This window comes from Leucopleurus acutus, assembly GCF_964270905.1.
Source record: "Leucopleurus acutus genome assembly, chromosome: 20".
In the NCBI taxonomy this organism is placed as follows: domain Eukaryota; kingdom Metazoa; phylum Chordata; class Mammalia; order Artiodactyla; family Delphinidae; genus Leucopleurus; species Leucopleurus acutus.
The window spans coordinates 56641830-56669714 of NC_139162.1; the positions used below are offsets into that span (position 1 = coordinate 56641830).

A 27885-nucleotide genomic window follows, 5' to 3' on the forward strand; every position below is an offset into this window, starting at 1 on the left:
TGTGCATTGTTGATTTAATAATATCCTTTCAGGAAAAAACAAAAAAAAGTCCTGTATTAAGTGTAAATAGTAAGGTATGCCTGTGTCTCACCTTCAGAAATACTCAAATTCAGAAATACTCAAATTCAAATATACTTCAGAAATACTCTCAAATTCAGAAATAGGTAAAATTTTGAATGCATCTTAGAATGGAGGGAAAGGGCTATGACATTAACAATAATACAAATTATTTATATGGGTATGAACTTCACCCCCACAATACCTGTGTATAAGAAAGGTCACACGTTTGTGCTCCTCTGAATCAGATCATTCGGAACTTCTCTGGTTGGTGGGGGAAACAGCTGACTAAATTAAGGACCCAATGGCAAGATCCAGAGCAGCTCTTTTGCATCACCAGATGGAAGCCATAAATGGAGGATAGTGGAGCAACAAGCTAGAACGGGTAAGATAGACACTTGATGGCTTTGTGGAAAAGAAGCTCTGTGCTGGCTGAGATGTTACAGGAGAGAAATTGCTTTCTATCTGATTTAAACTATTGGTAATTATGAGTCTCTCTTAAGACAGCCAAAGCAATAGTATTGAGCTATTTCCCAAACACAGGATGGAGTTGCAGTAGAGATGGCTAATTCACCACAAAACCTGCTCTTCCCTTCCAATGTATGGAATTATTCCTGGAATGTGCCTTCCCATACAGGGACTATATTTACTAGTCCTCTTGGCATCTAAGTGTGGACTTGTGAGCGGTTACCACCAATAGGACTGGAATGGAAGTGACAGTGGCCATTTGCACACCAAGGTGCTTAAAAACAAGCATCCCGGGCTTCCCTGGTGGCGCAGTGGTTGAGAATCCGCCTGTTGATGCAGGGGACACGAGTTCGTGCCCCGGTTCGGGAAGATCCCACATGCCGCGGAGCGGCTGGCTGGGCCCGTGGGCCATGGCCGCTGAGCCTGCGCGTCCGGAGCCTGTGCTCTGCAACGGGAGAGGCCACGACAGTGAGAGGCCCGCGTACGGCAAAAACAAAACAAGACAAAAAAAAAAAAACAACAAGCATGCCTGCTCCATATTCTTTCCCCTCTTGTTAGCTGGATAGAGAGGATAACAAAACCCTAGGCAATGGTGTAGCCCCAAAACTCAGGGTCCTTTAACAACCATCTCATGGAGACAATCTCCATCACCCAATACCCAATATCCATCCAAATTGTTACATGATCAATAAATAAATAAATCTCTAATTTGTACACCCATGTTACAGCAGCATTAGTCCAAAAGATGGAAACCACTTAAGTGTCCATTGATGAATGAATAAACAAAATGTGGTATATACATATAATGAAATATTATTCAGCCTTTTTTTTTTGCCACGTGGCATGTGGGACCTTCGTTCCCTGACCAGGGATCAAATCCACACCCCCTGCACTGAAAGCGAGGAGTCTTAACCGCTGGACCACCAGGGAAGTCCCTATTCAGCCTTAAAAAAAGGAAGACTATTCTGACACATGCTATGGCATGGATGAGCCTTGAGGATATTATACTCAGTGAAATAAGCCACAAAAAGACAAATACTGTATGATTCCACTTATATGAGGTACTTAGAGTAGTCACATTCACAGAGACAAATTCACAGGTCAAGTAGAATGGCGATTTCCAGGAGTTAGGGGAGGGGGAATGGAGAGTTAAAGTTTAATGGGGACAGAGTTGCAGTTTTGCAAGATGAAAACAGCTCTGGAGATGGATGGTGGTGATGGTCACACAACAATGTGAATGTACTTAATGCTACTGAACTGCACACTTTAAAATGGTTAAGGTGGTAAGTTTTATGTTATGTGTATTTACAATCATTAAAAGTTTTAAGAGAAAAAAGCTTGTGATTTACCATTATAATGTATGGTATTGTGGTCTGCATATGTGTCCCCACAAAATTCATGTGTTGAAACCTAGCCCCTAAGGTGATAGTATTAGAAGGTGAGGGTCTTTGGAACAAGACAAGGTGAGGGTCTTTGGTCAAGAGGGTGGAGCCCTCATAATTGTAACTAGTGCCCTTATAAAAGAGACCCAGAGAGCTCCCTTGCCCCTTCCACTATGTGAGGACCCAGTAAGAAGCCCACCATTTACACCCCTGAAGACGGCATTCACCAGAACACAACCATGCTGGCACCTTAATCTTGGACTTCCAGCTTCCAGAACCGTGAGAAATAAACTTCTGTTGTTCATAAACCTCCCAGTCTGTGGTATTTTACTATAGCAGCCCTAATGGATTAAGAAGTGTGGGTTTCCTAGTTATGGAAGCTTCCCGCACCCTAACTAATTCAGGGTTTTTGGATGCTAGGCTCAAAAAACAGTTCCAATGCTCCCCTTCAGGGATTCGTCGGCATGTAGATGGAAATGAAAGCCGTGGGACCAGATAAGATCACGGGGGCTGGGAAGAGAATGGAGTCTGAGCTCGAAGAAAGAAGCAAGCAGTGGTCACCTGACCCAAGGTCAGCCAATCAGCAGCCTTCCCTGGGATTTTTCCCCTTTGGAATTGAGAAAAGCTTTTGTCTATCTCTGTGGGGTATGGGAGACTTGGGAGCTGATGGCAGCCTTGTCATCGTGTGCAGGAAGCCAGGCTGCAGGAGAAGAAAATGAAGCTGCACGGAGAAGCAAGAGGGGAGAGAGAGGATGACTTGGCTGAGTTCAGGTGCCCCCCCAACACCCCCTAACCTTCCTGAGGTTGGTTTGTTCAGCTCTGCCTTCCCTCCAGTGAGTTTCTCCCAGGAAATCCCCTTTGTGGCCTCAGCAAATTCCGCTTGAGTGTCTGTCACTGTAACCAAAAGAGCCCCGAGTCCCCCACAGCACTCTGTGCATTGCAAGCATCGGTCAGTGTTGAATGAAGTGATACGTAAACCCCCAGGGCTGTACCCAGAGGGATTCCTGGGTGCAGGGGCTCAAGGAACACTCCCATGCTGGAGCCCTTTACAAACCCCCTTCCTACGTCCTCCTGATTATATCTTCTCCTCCAAGTGACAGGAGCAGCTGCCCTGGGCAGACCGGAGGTGGAGAGTTTGCAGCACAGCTGCTGAGAAGTCCCCTGAGATACAGAGAAAGACCACACAGAGAGACGCTATTCAAATTATCATGCTGAGGAGAACCATCTCTTGGGGTTTCGTCATGGGCTGGACACAGTGCTGAGGGCTTTGTTTCGATTAACAGTGTCATCCTCTTCTCCACCCCCACAAGGTAGTGTGGACACTGCCTCAAAGTGCGGGTCTCCAACCTGCAGCATCGGCCCCACCCGGGAGCCTTTGAGAAGTGCAGGATCCCAGGCCCCACTCTGACCTACCGAGGCAGAATCAGCCTTTTAACCTGATCCTCAAGTGATCCTCACCCACGTGAAAATCTGAAACGGGCCAGTGCCACATAAACTACAGGATGCCCAGTCAGATTTGGATGAGAAATGTTTTAGTAGAAAATGTCTTGATACTTCTAAAAAATTATTTGTCATTTATTTGAAATGCAAATGGAACTGTGCATGCTTTAATTTTATTTGCTAAATCTGACAGCCCCATGTAGGGGACACGGTGGGTGCTCCTATAACATCCATCCACCCTCTTTGCTTCACTGCCGTCCCCAGATTTCCACACCTACTCCGTGCATCCCAGGTGCTGAGGGGTGCATGGGAGGGAGGGGACAATCCCACCCCTGGCTGTGTCCTGTCCTCCCTGCCTCCGGCCTCTCCCCATATCAGCCTCAGAAACAGCTTTCTATCACCCCGAAATGACGATTTCTTCCCTGTCTGAAGCCCTCCTACAGCTCCCCAACGCCCTCCGGAGGAAGTCAGAGCTGGCTGAGCTCCAAGACCCTTCATTGTGTGGCTCTGGCCCACTCGTCCAGAGTCACATCTGACAGCCGCCCCCAACCCCCAAGGGAACAGTAAACTATAGCCACAGAGAGCTACTGGAAAATTTCCCAGCTGTGCTGCCATCTCTCCACTTCTACATGTTTGTTCTAGCTGTTCCCTCTACCTCTGTTGCCCTCCCTCATTTTGTCTCGATAATTCCTTCTCGTCCTTCACGACTCAACCAGGTTAGGTACCTCCCCTGTGCCACCCGCCACCACCTCCCTGTGCCATCCCCATTATTACAATGACCCCTTTTTGTCCAGAACCCACAGTGAGCAAGGGCAGAACTGAGATTCGATCCCACACCCATCAGGCTCTGAAACTCTGGTCATTGCTTGGGGTTTCCTTGAAGCCCCCTTGTGGCCCTAACACTTTAGAATTCCATGATCCAGGTGTGTGGCTGCTCCATGCAATCTGCACAGATCTCAAGGATTCCAATCCCCAGGAATCGGATCATAAACTAGGAGGACTATGACAGTTAGGGCTCAGGTTGCATGAAATTGAAACACAGTTCAAACAGATTTAAGGCAAAAAAAAGGAGAAAATTGTGTTGGCTTGTATAACATCAAAAAAAACCCATATAGGGGCTTCCCTGGTGGCGCAGTGGTTGAGAGTCCGCCTGCCGATGCAGGGGACACGGGTTCGTGCCCCGGTCTGGGAAGATCCCACATGCCGTGGAGCGGCTGGGCCCGTGAGCCATGGCCACTGAGCCTGCGTGTCCAGAGCCTGTGCTCCGCAATGGGAGAGGCCACAACAGTGAGAGGCCCGCGAACCACAAAAAAACAAAACAAACCAAAAAAACACAACCATATATATAGACACCTTCAGGTATGGTTTGATCCAGGAGCTCAAAGAGTGTCACCAAGGGCTAGTCTCTTGCCATCTAACTTTTGGCTCTGCTACCCTCCCTTTTGTTTCACTCTAGGCATCCACATGGTGGCAAGGTAGCCTCCAGCAGTTTCCAAGATACACTTACTTCCCTAAAAGTTAGGTGGGAAAGTTGGTGCCTGCCTTTCTCTCACTTGTTCTGGCAAACGTTCCATTCTGTTTTGTTGAATCTGACTGGGTGGCCTGAACCAATCACAGTGGCCGGGGAGGGGGTGAGTCACATGATCACTCCTAGAGCTGGTAATGGAGCCAGCTTCCCCAAAACCAGGGGGAAGGGGAGTGGGGGAGAAATGGCCCACTCGACTCCCCAGGAAAACTGGGTGCAGTTATCAGAGACAACGGAGTGGGTACCAGGAGAATAAAGATGGTCTCAAGGAAGGGTCCGGGCTGGCCACAGGTGGGCGTGCTGGGTGCTTTACAGGCATTTCCTCGTGTTACCTTCATCACTGTGCAAGTGAGACAGGCTGGGACCCGGGACTCTTTGCTGCAGTGCTGCAATGCTTACACCTGGACAAACATCAAACTGTATGGGACTAAAAATAACTGCAAGAATGTGCAGTTGGGGCAAAATTATGGACAAAAGATACCGAAAAACCCAACTGCCACTTCTGAAGAGCCAGGAGCAAAAACAGGGTGTTGGGACCCAAAGCAGGGTACTGAGCATGCCCCCTGTACACAACACTACCAGAGGGGTGGGCAAACCACCTAAGTCACTCCTCTGGCCTGACCCCTGGACACGTCCCTACCCTCAACCCAGATAAGGAACAAGCTTCCACCATTCCCCCCCCAGCAAGCCAGCCAGCAAGGGAACCTGTTGTTTGTTGTCGCTCCCCCTTGCTGCAGCAGGGGCCCCAATAAAGCCTTGCCTGAATTTCTTGTCTGGCCTCTGATCAGTTTCTATTGATTAGGTAGGCCTAGAACCCTGGTTGGTAACACAAGGAGTTGACAACATCAACTAAAATGTATCCAGGGGGACACGGGTGTGCTCTTCATTTACGTGATCTCAACTAATCCTCACAATAATCCCACGAAGCGGGTGCTAGACGTGGAAGATAAACAGAGATATAGACACACACATAAATGTATCACTCTTGTTTCAGTACATTCCGCCTGCTATCACAGAACACAGCAGACTGGGTGGCTTATCAACAACAGAAATTTATTGTTCACAGTTCTGAAAGCTACAAGTCCAAGATCAAGGCCGCAGCATGATTGCCTCTTGGTGAGGGCCCCGCTCTTCCTGGTTTATAGCCAGCACCTTCTCGATGTGGCCTCACACGGTGTAAGGGGCTAGCAAGCTCTCTGGGGTCGCTTTTATAAAAGCACTGATCCCCACATCTGAGGGCACCACCCTCATGACCTGATTACCTCTGAGGGGACCCACCTCCCAGTGCCAAGGCACGAAGCATTAGGATTTCAACATGAATGTTGGGGAGACGCGGATATTCAGACCATGGCAACTCCCTCTGTAAAGGAAGTATGAAAGCATAACTGTGTATTTCTTCTTTGAGAATGAAATGTGTGTCTCATTAAAAGGCTTTTCTAACTACATCTGTTAAAAAATAAAAATACCCAAATGACGGGGGAATTCCCTGGTGGTCCAGCGGTTAGGACTTCAGCTTCCAATGCAGGGGGCATGGGTTCGATCCCTGGTCAGAGAACTAAGATCCCAGCATGACGCTAGGCCAAAACATAATAAAATAATAAAAGACAGAATCATAAAACATTAAGGGACTTCCCTGGTGGCGCAGTGGTTAAGAACCCGCCTACCAATGCAGGGGACACGGGTTCGATCCGTAGTCCGGGAAGATCCCACATGCCGCGGAGCAACTAAGCCCGAGTGCCACAACTACTGAGCCTGCGCTCTAGAGCCCGCGAGCCACATCTACTGAGCCTGTGCGCCAAAACTACTGAAGCCTGCGTGCCTAGAGCCCATGCTCGGCAACAAGAGAAACCACCACAATGTGAAGCCCTCGCACCACAACGAAGAGTAGCCCGCGCTCTCCGCAGCTAGAGAAAGCCCACGTGCAGCAACGAAGACCCAACGCAGCCAAAAATAAATAAATAAATAAATAAAACATTTTAAAAAAATCCCCGAGTGAGACTACATTGACTATACACACGCTTCCTAAAACTCTTGACACCCAAGGAGAAAAAGGTTGACCAGAGAAAGAAATAAAGCAAAACCCCAAAGACCTCCTTAAGTATAAAGCTAATGAGCTTTTACTACATTTAATTATGAAATATACTATGATTCTTATTACGGAATAGGACAATTATATTAAGATCCTGTAGATTTCAGTTCACGGGAAGCCTGCTTTGGCAATTACAAAACGTCAGGAGAAAGTTAATGTGAGTTGGAGGAGGCGTTGGTTGGTGTAAACAAACTATAAAACCCATTAAACTTTCCTCTTCAGGGGGTGAGTTGTTTCCCGGAGCTATAAGAAGTTCAGCATAAATTCAAATGGTTATGAGGTTACGAGGAACGCTCTCTTGTTGCTGAAGGAGTTCGTTTAAAAATAAACGTTTATTTCTGTCTGGCAGTTTTTCCTGACAATATCACAGGACATGAGATGTTTTGGGTTGCTGGCTCTGCATCTGTTCTCATTCCCATCTCCCTGACTCCACCCCCGTGTCCCCCCTCCTACCCTGTGTCGCCGGAGAGAGGAGCTGAGAATTACCACCTGGCAATCTAAGTCCAGGGTCGGGCCCTTCACCTTCACAAAGACAGCCCGCTTCTCCGGTGGTCCCCTCTGGGGAGTCAGCATCCCAGAATAAATGGCACTGGGAAAAGGCCGCTTAACACAGGGACCTGTATCTCATATTTACAAGAATGTTATTTCCTGTTTTGGTGGGGATTCTCTCTTGACAAATGAAACTAAAAATTATTTTTTGAAAAAGAGTTGATCCTCACTGCATGTGGATTCCATACCTGTGAACTCGCCTACTCACTAAAGTGTGCTACCCCCAACCAATACCCAGAATCAGTACTCACAAGAAACCAGCCCTGCTGGCACCCTGATCTCGGACCTCCAGCCTCCAGAACGGTGAGAAAATAAACCCCTGTTTGACTCCCTCCTACTGTAGGCCCTGCTCACTGTCGGCGTACCCAGGGAAGGGGGTATTCATGCCAGTGGAGAACCTGCCCCCCACCCTGGGCTGGGCCATGGCCTCAGATGAGGCTCACCACACCCACTGCTGGTCCTAAAGCCTGAGTCCAGCCCCACCCCTGCCTCTCTCCTGCTGTGTCACTTGGGGAAAGTGCACTTACCTCGTAGAGCCTCACTTATCCCGACTGTAAAATGGGCTGATGCTTTGATCTGCTCTGCCTTCTCACTGGGTGAGCCTGCCGGTGAGCTAACATAAAGGGGGCAGTGTGACCCCATCATTAAGCAATTCATTCACAATTTCATTGTTCACCCTTGACTGGTACCTGCGGCCTGGTGAAGATGATTCACTCTCAAATCCAGCCCCCCACCACGCCCCCCCCCCCCCCCGGGAGCCCTCACTGGGGGGTGCAGTCTTACACAGACACACCACCCATTCATCCCAGGACTCTTCCCCTCCTTTGTTCACAGGCCCATCCATCACCTGTTTATCCAGTAAACGTTACCTGAGCCTCCCGGGTGCTCTGGGCTGGAGACCCAGAAGTGAACCCAACGCCCTCCCGGCCCTGGAGGATCTCCCCGCTTTAAACACTATACAAAGAGAAAACGTTAATTATTATTTTGAGTAATAATTACATTGGTGCTACAAAGGAGCCGAGGAGCTTCTATACGGTATGGCTAAGTTTGCTGCCAAAGGAATTCTCGCCCTCGGGGCTGGGAAGAAGGGTGACAACCACTTTCCTCCCATGCTTATTTACTCATTCAGGAGCAGGCCCCAAGCTGGGAGCTGGCAACAACTGGGTCTGTGTTATCGAGTTCCTCACCAGAGGGTCGGCAGGGCAGACACACACACACACACACACACACACACACACACACACACACACAGCTGAAGCATGAGGTGGAGAGAGAAGGGGCACCGTGGAAGCTCAGATGAGGCCCTTCATCCAGGTTTATTGCGGTGGGCATAGTCAGGGAGGACTTCCTGGAGAAGGCAGCATCTGAATTGATCACTGAGGGATGTACGATGTTACCAGGTGAAGAAATGGAGGGAGGACATCCAGGGAGTCCTTCTTTCATTCCAATCCTCACCAATAACTATGACATACTTTAATGCTGGAGAAACAGCCGTGGTGTGTGGATACTGCATAAACCATCAAGGTGATGTTACATGAATCGCTACTTAATTTGCAGACCCAATGAAGAGTGAAAATGCAGAGCCTCATGTTAAAAAAAAAAAAAGCATTTAGAATTTGAAGATGGGGACTTCCTTGGTCATCCAGTGGTTAAAACTCCATGCTCTCAATGCAGGGGGGCCCGGGTTCAATCCCTGGTCAGGGAACTAGATCCCGCATACCACAACTAAGACCCAGAACAGCCAAATAAATAAATAAATATTTTTTTAAAAAAAAGAATTTGAAGATGGCCACAGGAGAGCATTAAACCGAGCGTGGGGCCCTGGGCAACCATACAGGTTGCAATTCCAGGGAACTGGCCCTGGATGTGTGTGTGACTTTTGTCACCTTTGCTTTCGAGAGCAGACAGCTTGGCATGAAAAGGCTTGAGGGGATGTGATCGTAAAGAGGAGGCTGGTCGGTTAATTCAACCATGCTAAGAAGGACCAGGTTCATGGGCAGAAGATCTAAATAGACATTTCTCCAAAGAAGACATACAAATGGGCAATAAACAAATGAAGAGAAGCTCATCATCACTAATTGCTAGAGAAATGCAAATCAAAACTACAATTTAACAAATGCCGTGAGGGTGTGGAGAAAAGGGACCATCCTACACTGTTGGTGGAAATGTCAGTTGGTTCAGCCACTATGAAGAAACAGTATGGCGGTTCCTCAAAAAACTAAAAATAGAGGGGAAAAAAAGGACCAGGTTCCCCCCTCTCTCCTCCCTTCCATCCTAAGTGGGATCTCCGACTGTCACCCCTCATGGCGGCCGCCGCCGCTTAAAGTGTCACCCACAGACCAGACAATGCAGGACCACTCTGACTGCTTACCTCCTGTTTGAGAGTTGGGGAAACCTCTCCCTGAGGTGCCCCACAAATCTGCCTTCACGCCTCATTGGTCAGAGGGTGTCACACACCTGAGCCTCCGCCAATTACTGGCAAGGAGAACGGGAGCGTCTGATTGGCTTAGGCCAATAAGCACTGCCCTTTATTGGGCCCTCATCATTCCCACAGGACTCTGTGTGCCAGGTCACTTCCAACTCGGATGAAGACACTGATGAACTGGTCCACCCAGGGTGTTGCATCTCCGCGGAGGGGTGCTGGGGGGCGTTCTGAACCTGGACACACCCACTGTGTGGTGCTGAAGCTCGGAACGGACCCGGATTATGTTTGCCGTCTGCCCCTGTATTCTCTGAGCCTGCCCAGGAGCTGTCTTTATAATAAGTGCCCAGTACACAGGAATCGGACAAGTGATGAGTAGAGGATAGTCTGTGGTGAAATAAGCTGTTTCGTTCGTTACATGGTGGTGGGCTGGGGGTGGGGTGGGGTCAACTTTGCATCCGGGTTGGGCTTGCCTTCGTTAGTGACTCAATTATAGGTGAAGTGAAAAATAGCTAATGTTTATCGACTGACGCCTTACTCTCTGCCAGGCAGTGTCCTAAGTGCTTTGCATGTATTCACTCGTGAATCCCCACAGGAACCCTGAGGAGTGGTTACTATTCTAGCGTGTGGCTGAGGCGTGGATGCACGTGAGGAGCATAAGAATGCCCTGGAGGGCTTGTTAAAACAAAGTGCTGGGCTGCCCCCTGAGGTTCTGAGTTGGGGGCCGAGAATTTGCATTTCTTATTTATTTATTTAGGCTGCGCTGGGGTCTTAGTTGTGGCACGTGGGATCTTTAGTTGCAGCATGCGAACTCTTAGTTGCTGCACGCATGTGGGATCTAGTTCCCCCGACCGGGGATAGAACCCACGCACCCTGAATCGGGAGCACAGAGCCTTATCCACTGGACCACCAGTGAAATCCCAGAATTTGCATTTCTAACGGGCTGCTAAGGGATGCTTTGCAGCTGTTTTGGGGACCGGACTTTGAGAACCGCTGTTAGAGGAACATTTGCTTGCCAAGCCACTGCACTCCTTCTGCGGAGTGCCCTCTTGTAATTTGCACAAAGGCACATAAGCTAGAGGAATCCTGGGTCTGAAAGGGTCCGATTGAGTCAAGGGTTTAAGTTTTTTTTGTTTCTGGCTGCACCGTTCGGCATGCGGGATCTTAGTTCCCCGACTAGGGATCGAACCCATGTCTCCTGCAGTGGAAGCTCGGAGTCTTAACCACTGGACTGCCAGGGAAATCCAAGGGTTTAAGTTTTAAGAGGCGCCTTCTGAGGAATGGACACACAAAACGTGGTCTATCTATGCAATGGAATATTATTCAGCCTTAAAAAGGAAGGAAGTTGTGACACCTGCCATGACGACATGGATGAACCTTGAGGACATTATGCTAAGTGAAATAAGCCAGAGTCACAAGAGACAAGTACTGTATAATTCCACTTACTTACTTGAAGTGTCTAGAATAGTCAAATTCATAGGGAGAAAGTAGAATGGTGGCTGCCAGGGGCTGGTGGCAGGGGGAATGGGGAGTCAGTGTGGACAGTTTCAGTTTTGCAAGACGAATCGCGTTTTGGAGATGGATGGTGGTGATGGTTGCACAACTATGTGAATGTACTCAATGCCATGGAACTGTATTCTTTTTTTTTTGGCTGTGCCGCGCCGCTTGTGGGATCTTAGTTCTCCGACCAGGGATCAAACCCGTGGCCCTGCAGTGGAAGCACAGAGTCTTAACCACTGGCCCGCTAGGGAAGTCCCCTGGATTCATTTTCTAAGAGGGGAGAAAACTGGGGGGAAAGCAAGCTTCTTTGCTGGGGGAGGGGCAAAACATTCTCCTCTGCCCACCTTAAGGTTTGAGATGTCCCTTAAAAAATCCAAGTGGAGGGCTTCCCTGGTGGCGCAGTGGTTGAGAGTCCGCCTGCCGATGCAGGGGGCGCGGGTTCGTGGCCCGGTCCGGGAGGATCCCGCATGCCGCGGAGCGGCTGGGCCCGTGGGCCATGGCCGCTGAGCCTTCGCGTCCGGAGCCTGTGCTCCGCGGCGGGAGAGGCCACAGCGGTGAGAGGCCCGCGTACCGCAAAAAAAAAAAAAAAAAAATCCAAGTGGAGACGTCAAGTGGTCAATCAGAAGTGAGTGGGAACAAAGATCAGTGTTTTCCTGGAGCAGAAAAGATGCCTGTGTGGCTGGAACACATTGGGCAAGAGGGGAGAAGTGGGCAGAGAGGTGGGCCAGGGTTGGTTAGATCAGTGAGGAGGTTGGTTTTCACCCGCTCTCGGACAGGAGGTTGTGACTCAGCCACTGACCGCTTGTGAAACCAGGGGAAAAGTGATTGTCCATCTAATGAATGATGGTTACGCGCCAGCCACTGTCACACCCTGTCTGCACACCAGTCCGGACGGTGGAGGTGGGGGCGAGGGGAGTGTCCTTCTCACCCTTCCTGCACCGAGGAAACGAGGTGTGGATCAGGCGTTGACTAGCCCTGGGTCCACGCGGCTCCTGGGTCGTCCTCCGGCCTGGAACCGTCTGTGCACGGAGCTCCAACTCATCTTCCCGTTGCTGAAATGGGGAGACTGAGGCCCTGTCCAACGGGGGCACGTCGAGGACTTTCAGGCAGTTCCCTCCCCGACTCAAAGGGGGGTAAACTGAAGCCAGACACCGCGTGCCGGACTCACAGAAAAGATCAGGGCGCCTGGGTCGGCCCCCGGCCCACACTCCCCTGAGGCCGGCAGCCGGCTTACGTTCGGATCGCGCATCAACCTCAGACCGCGCATCAACCTCGGACATCACTGCTTCTGCCCGGGTGGGGGTGGGGTGAAACGCGACCCGTTGTCAAGGAGACGCACCCCGCAGGCCCTGATTGGCGTAGAACTCAGGTCCGGGCCGCCCGCTCCGAGGGTACAGAGGCCCCATTTCCTGGGGGCCAGGAGCCTCTAGCCTCCTCCAGTTTCCACGGCAACGCCGCCATAGCTCCTCCTTTTCCCTTCGCCCACCGGCTCCCACCTTCGGCACGTCTGCGCATGCCCGGGGCCCGCCCGCGCGCGGGCCAATGGGAAGACCTACTCGTGCATTCTCGGAAATGTAGTCCAAACCCTGGCGCTCTGAAAGGCCATGTTTGCGAGGACCCATAGGCCGCTGGCAGCCCTTCGATGCATCTTGGGAAATGTAGTTCCTGCTCTGGCGCAGCCATTCGGGGACGGGAGTGAGTGGGTCGCCACGGCGAGAGCCAATGGGAATCCACTTTTGCCGCGATGCTTCGTGGGAGATGTAGTTGTGGGTGAAGCCGGCGGGGTAGTTGGGGGAAAGGACCACTGGGTTTCTGGGAGTGTTGGGGGGAGGGGGACATATGAGTTTGGCGCAAAGCCTGCCGGGGCATGGAGTCCTGGTGAGCTTTGTGCGCATGTGCGAGGTGGCGAGGGGGCTTGGGGGGCCTCGCCCGGGAGAGTGAGGTGAGCGAGGGGGGCATGGAGGGATTGGAGGGGGCCGGTTGGACGAGCTTTGGGGAGAGGGGGGCTGGAGGCCGGAGGAAGAAGGAACGGGAGGGTTGGGGGAGGGAGTGAAAAGGGGGCCCGAGAAGAAGGGGGAGGGGGAGGGGAGCGTGAACGGGAGGGGGAGGGTCGGGAAGTGGGAGGGGGTTGTGGGTCCCGGAGGCGGAGAACGCGGGGGAGAGTTGGAAACTGAGGGGGGGTGGTGGGGGAGGGTCGGGAAGTGGGGGGAGGGGGAGGGGACTCCAGCAGCGGGTGGGCTGGGCCCTGCCGAGGAGTCCGGGGGCGCCGGAAGGACCGGGTCGGAGAGGTTTGCTGGAAGGGGCTCTGGGGGAGGGTCGTGGTCCAGACGTGGGTGGGGTGCAGGTGGTTCACGTCGTGCATGTCTTTACAAGTTGGGTCTCACTTTTGTGGAGTTGTGAGATTCCCGAGGATGAGCTGAATTGTCCTCTTTCTTTCTTTCTTTCTTTCGGGTGCCCTCCCCCCCCCCCACTAGCTTGTTGCAAGGAACTAATTTCGTGGGCGTGCAGTGCTTCAAGCCTGTGTTTGCTCTTGTTAACGTGTGAGGCTGCCCTCCTCCCCGTCAGCCCCCATCACCCTCTTTTTTTTGCTATTTTAACCCCTGCTCTTCCTCATACTTGGATTTAATGTGTGTGCTTCTGATCGAAGCTATATCCCTAGCACCTCACCAAGTAACAGTAATAGTAAAGGTTAACTCTGGTTGAAGGCTTGCTTAGCACAGCTGGGTGCTGTTCTCAGCATCTTTGTTTTTCTTACATCTTGAATTCTTACTGCTACTCTTGGGTATGACTTCTCTCCCCATTTTACAACCCGGGAAGGGAGATTTAGTGTGTAAAAGGTTCTATACCTTGTCCTGGGACGACTAGCTGGGAGAGGGCAGGGCTGGGATTTGCTCCAGGGCCCTTTGCTCTGAGTAAATATTTGTTCAGTGGACCGGTGGTTCTCCACCAGGGTCAACTGTGCCTGCCCCCCTCCCACCTCGAGGCACTCTCTGGAGACATTTTTGATTGTCACAGTTGGGGAGATACTGCTGGCATACTGTGGAAGGAGGCCAGGGATGCTGCTAAACACTGTAGGTTGCATAGGATGTCTGCCACACAGAATTGTCCAGCGCTAAATGTCACTAGTGCAGGGGTGGGAAGCCCAGGCGTGGGTCAGCAGGTCTTCACTGAACGCTTACTCTGTGTGGGATGGGGGCTTCTTCTAATTCATGCTCTTAGCAACCCCTGTGGAGAAGGAGTTACTCTTAGATCTGTACTACAGGTGGGGAATTTAAGTCCAGAGAGGGCCCAAGGTCACACCACCGATAAATGGCTGAATTAAAAGCGGAAGCCGGGCAGGCAAGCTCCAGAAGCTGTGTCTCTTTGTTTTTTCCATTTTTTTTTTTGCGTTTTTTAAAACTTATTGCAGTTTAGTTGATTTACAATGTTGTGTTAATTTCTGCTGTACAACAAAGTGATTCAGTTATACACATATATATTCTTTTTTATTTTGTTTTCCATTATGGTTTATCACAGGATATTGAATATAGTCCCTATGCTCTACAATAGGACCTTGTTGTTTATCCGTCCTACATATAATAGTGTGCAACTGCTAATCCCAAACTCCCACTCCATCTCTCCCCCACTCCCTTGGCAACCACCAGTCTGTTCTTCCAGAGCCCTGCCTCTTAACCATTAAGTTAATGCAGCAGGCGTGGGCTCTGGATTCGAATCCTGCCTCTCTGTCACTCTCTGCATGTCCATTTCTCTCCTTTGTTACAGTGGGGCTCATCTCCCCAAGTCGCAGGGCTGTTGGGAGGGACGGGTGGGGCAGAGTAAGACACAGGCCTCGTGGTGGCCTCCTGAGGCCTCCAGGGTGCCTGGTGGGGCTGGATGATGCTACCGGGACACACAAAGGCGTGTTACAGTTGCTTTCATGGAGGCAGCACAGAGCAGTGTGGCAGCTGCTGGAGCCACTGGCCCTCACTGAATAAGAGGAGTTGCTTTCCACAGCAGAGGGACCTTTTGTGCGTGTGGATGTATTTTGCTTTGTTTCTTCTTGTTTTTTGTCAAGCTATAATTGACATATATTCATTTCAAGTATACAACATAACGGTTTGATATTTGTATATATTGCAAAAGGATGACCACAATAAGTCTAGTTAATATCCATCGCTATACAGAGTTACAGAATTTTTTTTCCATGATGAGAACTTTTTTTTTTTTTTTGCGGTACACGGGCCTCTCACTGTTGTGGCCTCTCCCATTGCAGAGCACAGGCTCCAGACGCACATACTCAGCGGCCATGGCTCACGGGCCCAGCCGATCCACGGCATGTGGGATCTTCCCGGACCGGGGCACGAACCCGCGTCCCCTGCATTGGCAGGCGGACTCTCAACCACTGCGCCACCAGGGAAGCCCGATGATGAGAACTTTTAAGAGCTGTTCTCTCAGCAACTTTCTTTTTTTTTTTAAGATACATATTTTTTAATGCTTTTTTTTAAAAAAATTATTTTATTTTTGACTGTGTTGGGTCTTCGTTGGCACGCGTGGCCTTTCTGTAGTTGCGGCGAGCAGGGGCTGCTCTTCGTTGAGGTGTGTGGGCTTCTCATTGCAGTGGCTTCTCTTGTTGCGGAGCACGGGCTCTGGGCGCGTGGGCTTCATTAGTTGCGGCACGCGGGCTCAGTAGTTGTGGCTCACAGGCTTAATTGCTCCACGGCATGTGGGATCTTCCCGGGCCAGGGCTTGAACCCGTGTCCCCTGCATTGGCAGGCGGATTCTTAACCACTGCGCCACCAGGGAAGCCCAACTTTCAAATATACAACAGAGTATTATTAACTATAGTGGCCAAGTGGTACTTTACATCCCCAGGAATTAGTTCTTTTGTAACTGGGAGTTTGTAAGTTTTGATTCTTTTCACCCATTTTGCCTACCAGCGCCCCCACCCCTGCTTCTGGGAACCATCAATCTGTTAAGTGTATCTATGAGTTTGCTTTATTTTTGTTTTTTTTGGATTGCACATGTAAGGGAAATTATACATTTGCCTTTCTCTATCTGATTTATTTTGTTTTAGCATAATACCCTCGAGGTCCATCCATGTTTTCACAAATAGTAGGATTTCATTCTTTTTTATGGCTGAATAATATTCCATTATATTTATTTATATATGTATTTATATTTGTATATTCCGCTTTATATATATATATACACACACACATATATATATGTTTTGCATCTTTTCTGTCCATTTATCCATCAACGACACTTAGGTTGCTTCCATGTCTTGGCGGTTATTGTAAATAATGCTGCTATGAACGTTGGGGTGCATGTGTTTTTTCAAATTAGTATTTTTGTTTTCTTTGAATACATACCCAGAAGTAGAATTGCTGGATCAAACGGTAGTTCTATTTTTTTTTAAACCTATTTTTTTTTAAATTAATTACTTATTCTTTTTTTTTTTTTTTTTTGGCTTGTGTCAGGTCTTTGTTGCTGCGCGCGGGCTTTCTCTAGTTGCAGCGAGTGGGGACTACTCTCTGTTGCAGTGCGCGGGCTTCTCATTGCGGTGGCTTCTCGTGTTGCAGAGCACGGGCTCTAGGCGCATGGGCTTCAGTAGTTGTGGCACACGGGCTTGGTAGCTGTGGCTCGTGGGCTCTAGAGTGCAGGCTCTGTAGTTGTGGCACACAGGCTTAGTTGTTCCGTGGCACATGGGATCTTCCCGGACCAGGAATCGAACCCGTGTCCCCTGCATTGGCAGGCGGATTCTTAACCACTGCGCCACCAGGGAAGTCCCCAGTAGTTCTATTTTTAATTTTTTGAGGAACCTCCATAGTGGCTGCATGGAGTGACCTTATTTATCAGTCAGTATGTGCTTTCTCAGGAGCAGCCCCTGAGCTTGGTGACCCTGGGACCCAGGGAAGAGTCCGTCTGGCCCTGCCTCAGGGGCTAACCTTGGACAGCTGAGAGCGTGGGTCCCTGAGGTCACAAGGCCCTTCAGCGTGATTCCCAGGGCCTCACTCACTCAGGTGAGACTCCACTCCTGTCCTGGAGGGATCTTTCTCACAACAGAGCAGGCTTCTCTGCCTCTTTTGAGACTCGGCTCTGGCCCAGGTCTTCTGGGAAGTCTTTCCTGCCGCTGCTGGGCTAGTCAGTCCTTAAGTGGAAGGATGGGTGGGTGGAAGGTGATGCTGTGACCAGCACCAGGGCCAGACAGACGCCAGTGTGAGTTCAGCCCCTGCCACTTATTAGCTGGGTGATTTTGGGCAAGGCCTTCACGTTCTCCATCTGCAAAATGGGGGCAATAATGCTGATCACACAGGACCGGTCATCCTATAAATTTTCTGTCAGTGCCAACCAGCATGCTGGGCTCTGTGTATGTGGCCTCTTGCCCTTGCAACGCTCAAATTCTAGCAAGGGAAATCAGCGCCCAGATATGGTAAGACCAGATCTTATTAAACGCTGAGATGAAATTAATATGGTGACATGACAGTAACTGCAGGGGAGGGTGTGTAGGTGATTCAGGGAGGCGGTCCAAGGAGGGAAGGATGGCATCTGGGCCTCAGAGGTGAGAAGGAGCCAGCGGAGCAAAGATGGAGGTAGAGAATGGCAGTACCAAGGCCCTGAGGTTGGGCCAGCCTTGAATCTTAGAAGATCATCAGTGTGTGGCAGACAGGCATAGCTGTGCGCCAGTAAAACTTGACTTAAACAAACAGGCTGCAGGGACTTCCCCGGTGGTCCAGTGGTTAGGACTCTGCCCTTCCAATGCAGGGGGTGCAGGTTCAATCCCTGGTCGGGGAACTAAGAGCCCACATACCACACAGTGTGGGAAAAAACAAACAAGCAAACAAGAAAACACAAAGCAAAACCCAGGCTGCAGGCCAGTGGCTCCTGAAGGTTTTAAACTCAGGACCCCTTTATACTTTAAAATTTTTTTGAAGACCCCCTCAAAGCACTTTTGCTTACAGGAATTACATTTATTGGTATGTGTCATGTTAGAAACTAAAGCTGAGAAAATTTCAAAATATTAATGCATTTAGAAATTGCAATAATCAACTTTCCATATGTTAAGATTTAAATTACACTTTTTTTCTTAATTTTTTTTTATTTGTGTGTAGTTGATTTACAATGTGTTAGTTTCAGGTGTACAGCAAGGTGAGTCCATTATACATACATATATAGCCACTCTTTTTCAGATTCTAGTCCCATATAGGTCATTACAGAGTATTGAGTAGAGTTCCCTGTGCTATACAGTAGGTTATTATTAGTTATATATTCTATATATAGTAGTGTGTATATGTCAGTCCCAATCTCCCGATTTATCCCCCCCAGCAAATGACAGTTTATTTTATTTATTTTTTAAAAATAACACTTTTTAAATGAAAAATAACCATGTTTCCCCAAACGAAAAGCTGGAAACATGGCATCATTGTCTTGCACATCTCAGTGTCTGACTTCAACAGCTGGGTTCTCCCATCTGCCTCTGCTTGCAGCCTGTGGCCTCTGGAAGGCCCCAGCATACACTCAGGAGAGAATGACAGTGAAAGAGGCTGGGAACCTGTGTTAGGAAAATAGTTCTGACCTCGAGGTACCCCCTGGAAGGATCTTGGGGATCCCAGGGGTCCCCAGGCCATTCGAGGACCACAGTTCTAGGCCGGGGTTTCTTAGGGGCTGGGTCTTTCTCTGCTGGGGGGCCGTCCTGTGCACTGTAGGGTCCTTAGCAGCACCCCCAGCCTCCACCCACCGGATGCCAGCAGCACCCCCACCCCCATACAACGAGACCTTTCTAGATGCCTCCCCGGGGTAACGTCACCCCTGGTCGAGAGCCACTGCTTTGTGTCACCCCACGACTGAAGCCACTGCACGTCTGTTTCCTCCTTCAGGAAGGGGAGGAGGAAGTGGAGGGCACACGGCTTCCTGGGGGCGCTGGGGCGCAGGTCTTACAAAAGGAGAATGGGGAGAACGGATAAGGGGGGCCTCTTGCAGTCTCTCGCGTTTCCCTGTACGCAGACGTGATTGGGGGCCCCTGAGCGTCGTGGCCTGCTGGGCGGCCGTGACAACACCACCGACCAGGCAGCTTCAACAACAGACATTTATTCCTCGCAGTTCTGGAGGTTGGGCGTCCGGGATCAGGTGCAGCCAGACTCGGTGTCTGGTGCGGGCCTCTTCCCGGCTTGCAGACGGCTGCTTCCTGCTGTGTCCTCACACTCAGGGGAGACAGATCTCCGCTTCCTACGAAGACGTTAGTCCTGTAGGAGCCCGGTCTGATGACCTCATTTAGTCTTAATTTCCTCCTAAAAGCCCCATCTCTAAATACATTTGGGGTTAGAGCTTCCACATATGAACCTGGTGGGGGGTACGGACGGACATAGTTCTGTGCACACTGGCTAGTAAGGAAGAGACTGGGGGGGCTTTGGAGCAAGCATCCTAGGGTGTCTGCCTCGGGGACGTGGGTTGGGACGTAACCAGGCATCGATGGTGGTGATGACAACTCACATTTTCTCGAGCACGTGCTACGTGCCGGGATCCGTTCTAAGATCTTGGTGCGCGGGGAGGCTGCGGGGCTAGAGGGAGGACAGGGAGGCCACACGAGGCCGGCGAGCGCGGCGCCGCCGCCGCTCCTGGGTGGGCGTGGGCGGCGCGCACGCATGCACGCACGGAGCGTGGTTTTCGACCCCATGCCCGTGGCAGAGGCAGGGGCTTGTCAGAGTTGGGTTCTCACCGCTACCCTTCACCCCCGACAGGCGCTGCCGTCCCGCCGGCCCCATGGAGGCCCCGGCCGCCCAGCCTGTGAAGCAGGAGTGCCGGGCCGCCGAGGGCCTGACCCTGGACTCGCCGTGGCACCGCTTCCGCCACTTCCACCTGGGCGACGCCCCGGGCCCCCGCGAGGCGCTGGGCCTGCTGCGCGCCTTGTGCCGGGACTGGCTGCGGCCCGAGGTGCACACCAAGGAGCAGATGCTGGAGCTACTGGTGCTGGAGCAGTTCCTGAGCGCCCTGCCCGCTGACCTCCAGGCCTGGGTGTGCAGCCGGCGGCCCCAGAGCGGGGAGGAGGCCGTGGCCCTGCTGGAGGAGCTCTGGGTGAGCGGAGGCGGCTGGCGGGAGGGGCCTGCACTGCCGCGTCCCCCCACCCCGGGCCTGCCGTCTGCCTTCCCCAGGGCCGGGGGTCCTCAGCTCCACACTGAGACAAACACAACAGGCTCCGTGGGACCCTGAGGTCCAGGGTGTGGTCGAGTCGGGTGGGAAAGTCAGGCCAGCGAGGACGTTTAGAGGGACTGTACACAAGCCCACCCTCCTGATGCTCAGTGCAAGTTCGGGGTCCCCGGGACCATCCTCAGGTCTCACAGCTCAGTGGAAGGACTCAGAGCTCCATCCTGCGCACAGCTGTGGCTGGTCACAGCGGAAGGGCACAGATTAAATCATACGAGGAGGGGGCAGCAGGGCAGGGTCCAGGAGGGTTCCTCCCAGGGGATTCGTGGTTGGTGCCAACTCCTGGCGACAACGTGTGCAAGACACAGGGAGCATCACCAACCAGGGTGCTCCCCGCACCTCCGCGCCTGGAGGTGTTGGGGCTCCGGCCCCCGCGAAAGGCTGAGCGGATACCGTGTGGCCCAGAGCCTTCACATGAATTACGCTGTTGGAGTGTCCAACACGGCCCAAGGCCGCTGGCAGGAGGTTGTGCTGAGTGAGGGCTCAGCGGTTCCCCTCCCAGCAGCTGAGGGCAAAGGCCAGACCTCTCTCTGGGTAAGGTCAGCCCTTGGCTGCACCCCAGGGGTCAGCGGACTGCAGCCTGAGGGCCGTATCTGCCAGCCTCTGGGGCTGTGGTGTGACACAGCCTCACAGGGCCACGGCCTCACCATCCACTCTCCCGGGGGCAGAGCTGAGCAGTCGCGACAGGGACCAGAGGGCCCGCAGAGCCGAAAACCTTTGCCCCCTGGCCCTTTCAGGGAAAAGCCTGGGCACTGGGCAGGTACCAGGTGATTCGCGTGTGCAGAGTTCGGGGGTCCCAGGACCACCCCCGGGTTCAGTCATTCATGGGAAGTACTCAGAGCTCGAGGAAAGCTGCTGTTCATCACAGTGAAAGGACACAGATTAAAATCGGCCGAGGGAGCAGGCGGATGGGGCAGGGAGACCCTCACGGAGCTCCCTCGCCCCGGGTCACGTGGACAGCATGAGTATTGCCAACCAGGGGGCCTCCCCAGCCTCTGTAGACATGGCTTCCCAATCGGGGAGGCTGACCTTAATCTCAGGTCCCTCTGAAGGTCAAGCCGATACAGCAGGGCCAAGCTTCCCCCAGATCGCACTATCAGCATGGCCTGCCTGTCCCCATGCAGTCCTGAGGGGTGGGCACTGGAGGCTATCATCCTCTCCATTTCAGAGATGAAGGTATGAGGCTCAGAGAAGTCGAGTGACTTGCCCAAGGTCACACAGCCAGTTGGGGGGGGGGTGAGAGGGACAGAACCCATGTGCTGTGGCGTGAGATCCCTGCCTCTGTCCCCTGCTGGGTGGCAACACCTGGCCCAGCATCTTCCTGGGGATGGGGCTCCGCCTTGGCACAGTCCAGCATCCTGTGCCTGTGACCCGGAACCAGAGAGCCCGCAGGCCACCTGCAGGCCCCCCTCCCCACCCCCACCCCCCCACCCCCGAGCAGTAGAAAGTTCCCAGGCTTGTGTGCCTGGGAATCGCAGGGTGGCCGGTCAGTGCAGCTTCCCAGGCTCCACTCCGGGGCGAGCCAGCCCGCGTCCTGCTCCCACCCTGCCTGCACACCGGCAGGCGTCACCTGGGGTTACTGGGCCCCACTGAGGCCAGGGAGCTGGGAGCTCGGCGTCCACCAGTCTGAGCGGGGTCTCCTGGTGAGACCATGTGCTGCCCACCTCCCCCCATAACTGACACCCCCGTGGGAAGTAACTCGCTTGGGCCCCCCGAGCAGGTCTGTGGCTGGAGGCGCCCAGGACCCAGGTGGCCCCGTGCCAGCCCCACCCCACACCTCGGCACGCCCTTGTCTTGACCCTCTACCTCGAGGAGCATGTCCTGAGCCATTGGAGCAAAGGCAGGTGGCTGGGCACCTCCATCCCTCTGCCGGTGCACTTGCTCAGTGTCCATTGAGGGCTGCGGTGAGAGGCTGCGGGGGTCGGGACCCTCTGAGGTGGTGGGGAGGTAAAATGGTGCAGCCGCGGTGGGGGGCAGTCTGGCAGTTCCTCGAGTTGAACGTGGAGCGGCCACGTGGGCCAGCAGCCCCACTCCTGTGTGTGAACCCAGAGAAGTGAAGACACGTCCACACGTACCTCGCATGCGATACGACCTGAGTGGTAGCAAGTCAGCGTCACTTGTAACAGCCAAAAAGTGAAAACAACCCTCACATCCACCGGCTGGTGAGTGGATCAACAGAACGCGGCCTGTCCACGCAGCAGGACACCACTCAGCCATAGAGGAGTGAAGCCCTGACGGGCTACACCGTGGGCGAACATCAAAAACACGAGGAAAACATGAAAGAAGCCGGTCACAAGGACTTTCCGTTGCCTGATTCCGTTGCCGTGAGATTCGCAGAAGAGGCAGGGCCATAGAGGCGGGGAGCAGATTAGCGGTTCCCGGAGGCTGGCGGGGAGGAAATGGGGAGTGACTGCTGACAGGGACGGGGTACGGGGGCTGGGGGTGATAAAAATATTCTCGAATCCATTGTGGTAATGGTTGCACAACGGAATGTACCAAAAACCGGGGAATTGCAATTTAAGTGGGTGAATTCTCTGGCATGTGAGTCATGTCGCGATAAAGCTGCTGTTTATAAAAAGATTGGTGCCAGGCTCAGCACAGAAGTGGGACAGGCCAGTCCCCGCCCTCCTGGAGCGTGCGAGCCAGGCAGCTCCAATGGGAGGCCGACCAGGCCTTTTGCGGGGAAAATGACCATACCAACTGTTCCCCACATCTGAAGAGGAAGGAACGTCCCAGCTCATTCTACAGGGCCAGCGTTTTCCTGGTACCAAAACCAAGGAAAGACAACTGTAGGCCTTCTTCCTTAATCTCAAAATAATGATGTTGAGTGAAAGAAACTAGACCCTCCCCCCCGAAGAAGTACCGATTTACTGTATGGCTCTATGAACATGAAGTCCTAGAAGACAGAGACCACTGTATCGTGCCGGGAAGCCCATCAGTGGTTGCCCTGCTGGAGGGAAGGGGGGAGGTTACGGATGTGCACAGGGAAGCTTGCGGGGCCACGTGTGCGTTCTGGGGCTTCGTGAGCACATACGCACGTGGAACTCGGGTCGTGTGCCGTGAACCATGTGCATTCACTGTACGCGTGTCACGCTTCGGTGAAGCTGCCGGGAGTGCAGTGTGGAGGGTACCAGGATGGGGGCGCCCTTGAGCCTGCGGGAGGTGGCAGAGCCGGCGCTTGGCCAGGGCCTGCAGGGTGTGTAGGAGGGCAGGCCGGGCAAGGGTGGGAACGGGGCTCCAGGCAGAGGGAAGAGCGCGTGCAGAAGCGTGGGGCTCTGAGCGCCTGGCACACCGAGGACACCATTGGCCCTTTGCTGTTGCCTGGGCTTGGAGGTGCAGGCGGGGCCCCGGGCAGAGGTAGGAGCTGAGCGCGTGGCAGTGACCAGGCCACAGCAGACGCGAGTGACGTGGCAGCACCTGCGTTGCCGTAACGCCCTGAGCCACACTAGTGTGCTGCAGTAGCAAGGTGACCGCGTGGATTCTCCCGCCACCACCAGACAAGGTGGGCACTTAGGGATCCCTAACGACGAGCTTTCATAAAAGGCCCTGGAAGCTTCCTACCATCTGCTCGCCAGCTGGCAGAATGGTCGGCATCGCTGGTCTGCAGCCTAACAGCTGCTTGGGTCCAAAAGCACTGAAACAAGTGAAACGTGAGAAGCGGGGTTGGGTGCCTGTAACCCCTGACAGCTCTTCCTCATCAGCACCAGGAGAATTCTGGTCTTTTCCTGGAGGCATGGGCTCGAGGAACAATGAGAAAGAGTATAAAGGAACCAGAGTAGTGTGAAGCTGCTTTTTAAACCACTGGTCTTCTGGCTGGCGCCATGCTGCTTGGAGCTGTCCACCGGCTGAGCTGGGAGAAGTTCCCTTCTCAACTTCCTTTATTTTTTGCTGAGTTAAAAGTAGCTTCTATGTTTTCCTTCTGCATTTTGTCGAGGAGTTTGCAAAAGGCATTAAAAAGCTAAAATCAGATTCAAAGCAGGTGCATCAGTTACCTGCTGTGTAACAAATCGCACCAAACTTTGTGGCTCAGAACAGTAAACATTTATCATCTCAGGCAGCTTCTGTGGGTCAGGAGTTTGGGGCAGTGCTGGCTGAAGGTCTCTCACGAGGTTGCATTTAAGACCGACTGGGGCTGTCCTCACCTGGAGGCTGGCCCAGGGCTGGAGGAGGCTGGCCGCGGCTCCCGCACGCGGTGGTCAGCTGGAGGCCTCCGTCCTCGCCACGTGGGCCTCTCCGTGGGGTGGCCGAGCACCCTCCAGCTTGGCAGCCGGCTTCCCCCGGAGCGAGCGGTAGGACTGAGAGCGAGAGAAGTAGAGGCTGCGGCTCAGGTTGCTCAGTTCGGGTTGTGGTATCTCTGGTTTCAGGGACCAGCAATGAGGGCACCTCGGGATGCGGCAGAAGGCTCCGGGGTCGGCGTGGGAAAGGAAGACGGTGGGGTGACGCCCTCAGGTGAGCAGCTCACTCCTTCCCCACAGCGCTCCCAGCCCCGGGGGGCCCTCTCCTGTCCGTCCTTTATTTGTCCAGTGAACATCCCTGCTGTGAGCCAGGCCCCGTGCTGGCACCAGGACGGGAGCTGAATCAGACACGCCCTGCTCTGGAGGGCACGGTGAGTGGGGGGTCAGACGGGACAGCGAGCGCCCATGATGCGCCAGGCGTGGTCCCGCCAGCTCGCCAGAATCCCGCGCCCGCCCTTGAGATCCCCGGCGTCATCAGCTACCTTTTGTAGCTGCAGGAACCCAGACCCAGAGAAGTGAAATAACTCACCCAGGTTCGGGTGCCGGCCAAGCCAGGGTTGCACCCCGGCAGCCTGACCCCAGAGCCTTTGAGCCCCAGTTCTTCGCGTGGCGAGACCTCCTGCAGTCATGCTCCTCCTGACCCAGGCACTGTGCAGGACTCTCTTCTCATTGGCCAGCCTGGCGCCGATGCCCGGGCCGGGAGCTGGGGAAGGTGCTGGCTCCACCCCGACCACAGGCATTAGGGTGAGGAAGGGAGAATCAGATTGAATCTCGTCAAAGCGGGGAACAGACCCGGGAGGCAAAACCCGAGGATGCCCACCAGAGGCAGAAAGGTGACTCTGGTAGCCGGCCTGGACTCAGGCGCCTCGAGACCCGGTGGGGGAGGGTGGCGCTCCCCTTGTGCCAGGGCTGTGGCTGGAGAGGACGGAGGAGCTGGGGATCATCTCTGAGGCCACGTGTAGAGGTGTCAGGATGGGGGCCCTTCGGATGACACCATCAGGACCTGTAGAGCCCGGGTCGGCGGGGGGGGGGGGGGGCGGTGCCTGTGGACCTCCAGAGGGGCGTGGGTCGGAGAGGGAGCAGCGCTGGGACGGTGACTGGGAACCCGAGGCAGTGCCCTCTTATGCCCCTCAACGGGGACCACAGCGGGGGCGGAATGAGACGGCACACCAACGTGCTCGGCACCGTGCCGGCACAGAGGGAGAGACTAACAGGTTTTTATCACACCCGTCCTAGTGTGACACCTAAAGGTTGCTTATCTCCTTGGAATTCCATAGAGCAGTTTGGAAACCTGAAGAAAGGAAATGTGTGGTTCATCCACCCACCCGACTTATCCATCCCCACTTACCCACCCGCGCACCCACGCATCCATCCATCACCCAATCCATCCACTCCAACATCCGTCTACACACTCTCATTTACCACTTACCTACCTATCGATTTCCTCCTCCCGTCCATCCACCCATCCATTCGTTTATTGGGCACTTACTCTGCACCAGGCCCTGTGCGGTACGGGGACCCAGGGATGAATCAGAAGCTGGCGGACAACGCTCTTCCCTCCCGGAGGGCTCCCTGGCGTTAAGCGTTCCCCTCCTGCCCCGGGACCACCCCTCTAGCCAGGACACGGGCCGCCCTTGCGGCCTTCCCTTGCCCGGCTGTGCCCTGCGCCCGCCTTGACTGCACCTTTGCCTGCAGGAGACGCGGCCCCCGGGGCTGAGGAACTGGCGACGGGGGACGCCCAGGCCGCGCGCCCTTACAAGCAGGAGCCGGGCAGCCCCCAGCCAGCGCCACCGCCCCCACCGGCGCCCGGCCTGCCCGCCTTCCTGGCGGCCCCGGGCTCTGCGTCCTGCCCCGAGTGCGGCAAGGCCTCGCTGAAGCCGGCGCACCTGCTGCGCCATCGGCAGAGCCACTCGGGCGAGAAGCCGCACGCCTGCCCCGAGTGCGGCAAGGCCTTCCGGCGCAAGGAGCACCTGCGGCGCCACCGCGGCACGCACCCCGGCGGCCCGGGTCCGGCCCTGCGCCCGCTGCCTGCGCGCGAGAAGCCACACGCCTGCTGCGAGTGCGGCAAGACCTTCTACTGGCGCGAGCACCTGGTGCGCCACCGCAAGACGCACTCGGGCGCGCGGCCGTTCGCTTGCTGGGAGTGCGGCAAGGGCTTCGGGCGCCGCGAGCACGTGCTGCGCCACCAGCGCATCCACGGGCGCGCGGCGGGCGCGGGCGGGGCGGCGGCGCCGGGCCCCGAAGGCGGGGGTCCCTTCCCGCCCTGGCCGCTGGGGTAGCCCCCGCCCCGCCGTGCAACCCCTCCCGTCCCTCACCGGCTCCTCTGCCCCTTGTCTCTCTCCTCCACCGGCCCCTCCTTTGTCCGAACCTCCTGGTGCCCTAGAGCTTTCTGTTCCTTCCCAACTCTCACTTTATGTCCCAAACCTCACTCCTGTTCGGATCTCACGCCGTCCTCGTCCTCGCAGTCTCTCCCGCCTATAGAAGGAGACTCCGCAGTCCTTCCCTCTCCCGGGTGGGGGGCAGAACTGGCCAGGAGCAGCAGGCGGGGCCCCTGGTCTAGAGGAGGCTGGAGGAAGGGGACTGGGTCTTGTTCCCAGGAGACATCCCCCAGGACGGAGTGGAGGACGGCTCTGACAGGACACCCCCCCCAGGAGACACCCCCCAGGGCGGAGTCGGGGACGGCTCCGACAGGACAGACCTGGGTTCTGGCAGTGGGCTCCCTGGTCTGGCTTGTCTCTCTGCGAGCCAGAAGGCATGGGATGGACAGAGATGCCTGCCCGTGGGAAGCGTGTCGGAGACGACAGTTCACCAGCATCTGGAGAGTAATAAAGCCACTGATAAGTTGTGCAGACCCCAAGTGCCCTGCGTTCTGTCCTGGGGGCCGCCCTCCCCAAGCTGCCCAGGATGGGAGGGGCATTGTGGGCCCCACCTCAGACCTTCCCAGCTGGCAGGGACCTGGGAGCCTGGGCCCAGGGGGCTGGTTCCTTGTCCTTGAGCCTAGAGATGAGATGAACCCCATGAGAGGTGACAGAGATGAG

At 54.0% G+C, this 27885-nt stretch overlaps 1 protein-coding gene across 1 annotated transcript; it reads left to right on the forward strand.

Annotated features, from left to right (window-relative positions):
• The first annotated feature begins 13277 nt into the window (after positions 1-13277).
• On the forward strand, positions 13278-27793 carry ZNF444 (zinc finger protein 444). Its single transcript, XM_082862033.1, has 4 exons — positions 13278-13374; positions 20150-20483; positions 24977-25061; positions 26543-27793. The coding sequence occupies exons 2-4, from the start codon at positions 20172-20174 to the stop codon at positions 27124-27126; spliced, it is 981 nt and encodes a 326-aa protein (XP_082718159.1). The 5' UTR covers positions 13278-13374; positions 20150-20171; the 3' UTR covers positions 27127-27793.
• The last annotated feature ends 92 nt before the right edge of the window (positions 27794-27885 follow it).

What these genes read in the sequence shown, in the direction of transcription:
- ZNF444 (XM_082862033.1), top strand. Translation starts at nt 20,172, where the DNA reads ATGGAGGCCCCGGCCGCCCAGCCTGTGAAGCAGGAGTGCCGGGCCGCC. An exon ending in CCCTGCTGGAGGAGCTCTGG is followed by an intron (nt 20,484 to 24,976) that starts GTGAGCGGAGGC and finishes CTCTGGTTTCAG; the next exon opens with GGACCAGCAATGAGGGCACC. An exon ending in CGGTGGGGTGACGCCCTCAG is followed by an intron (nt 25,062 to 26,542) that starts GTGAGCAGCTCA and finishes CTTTGCCTGCAG; the next exon opens with GAGACGCGGCCCCCGGGGCT.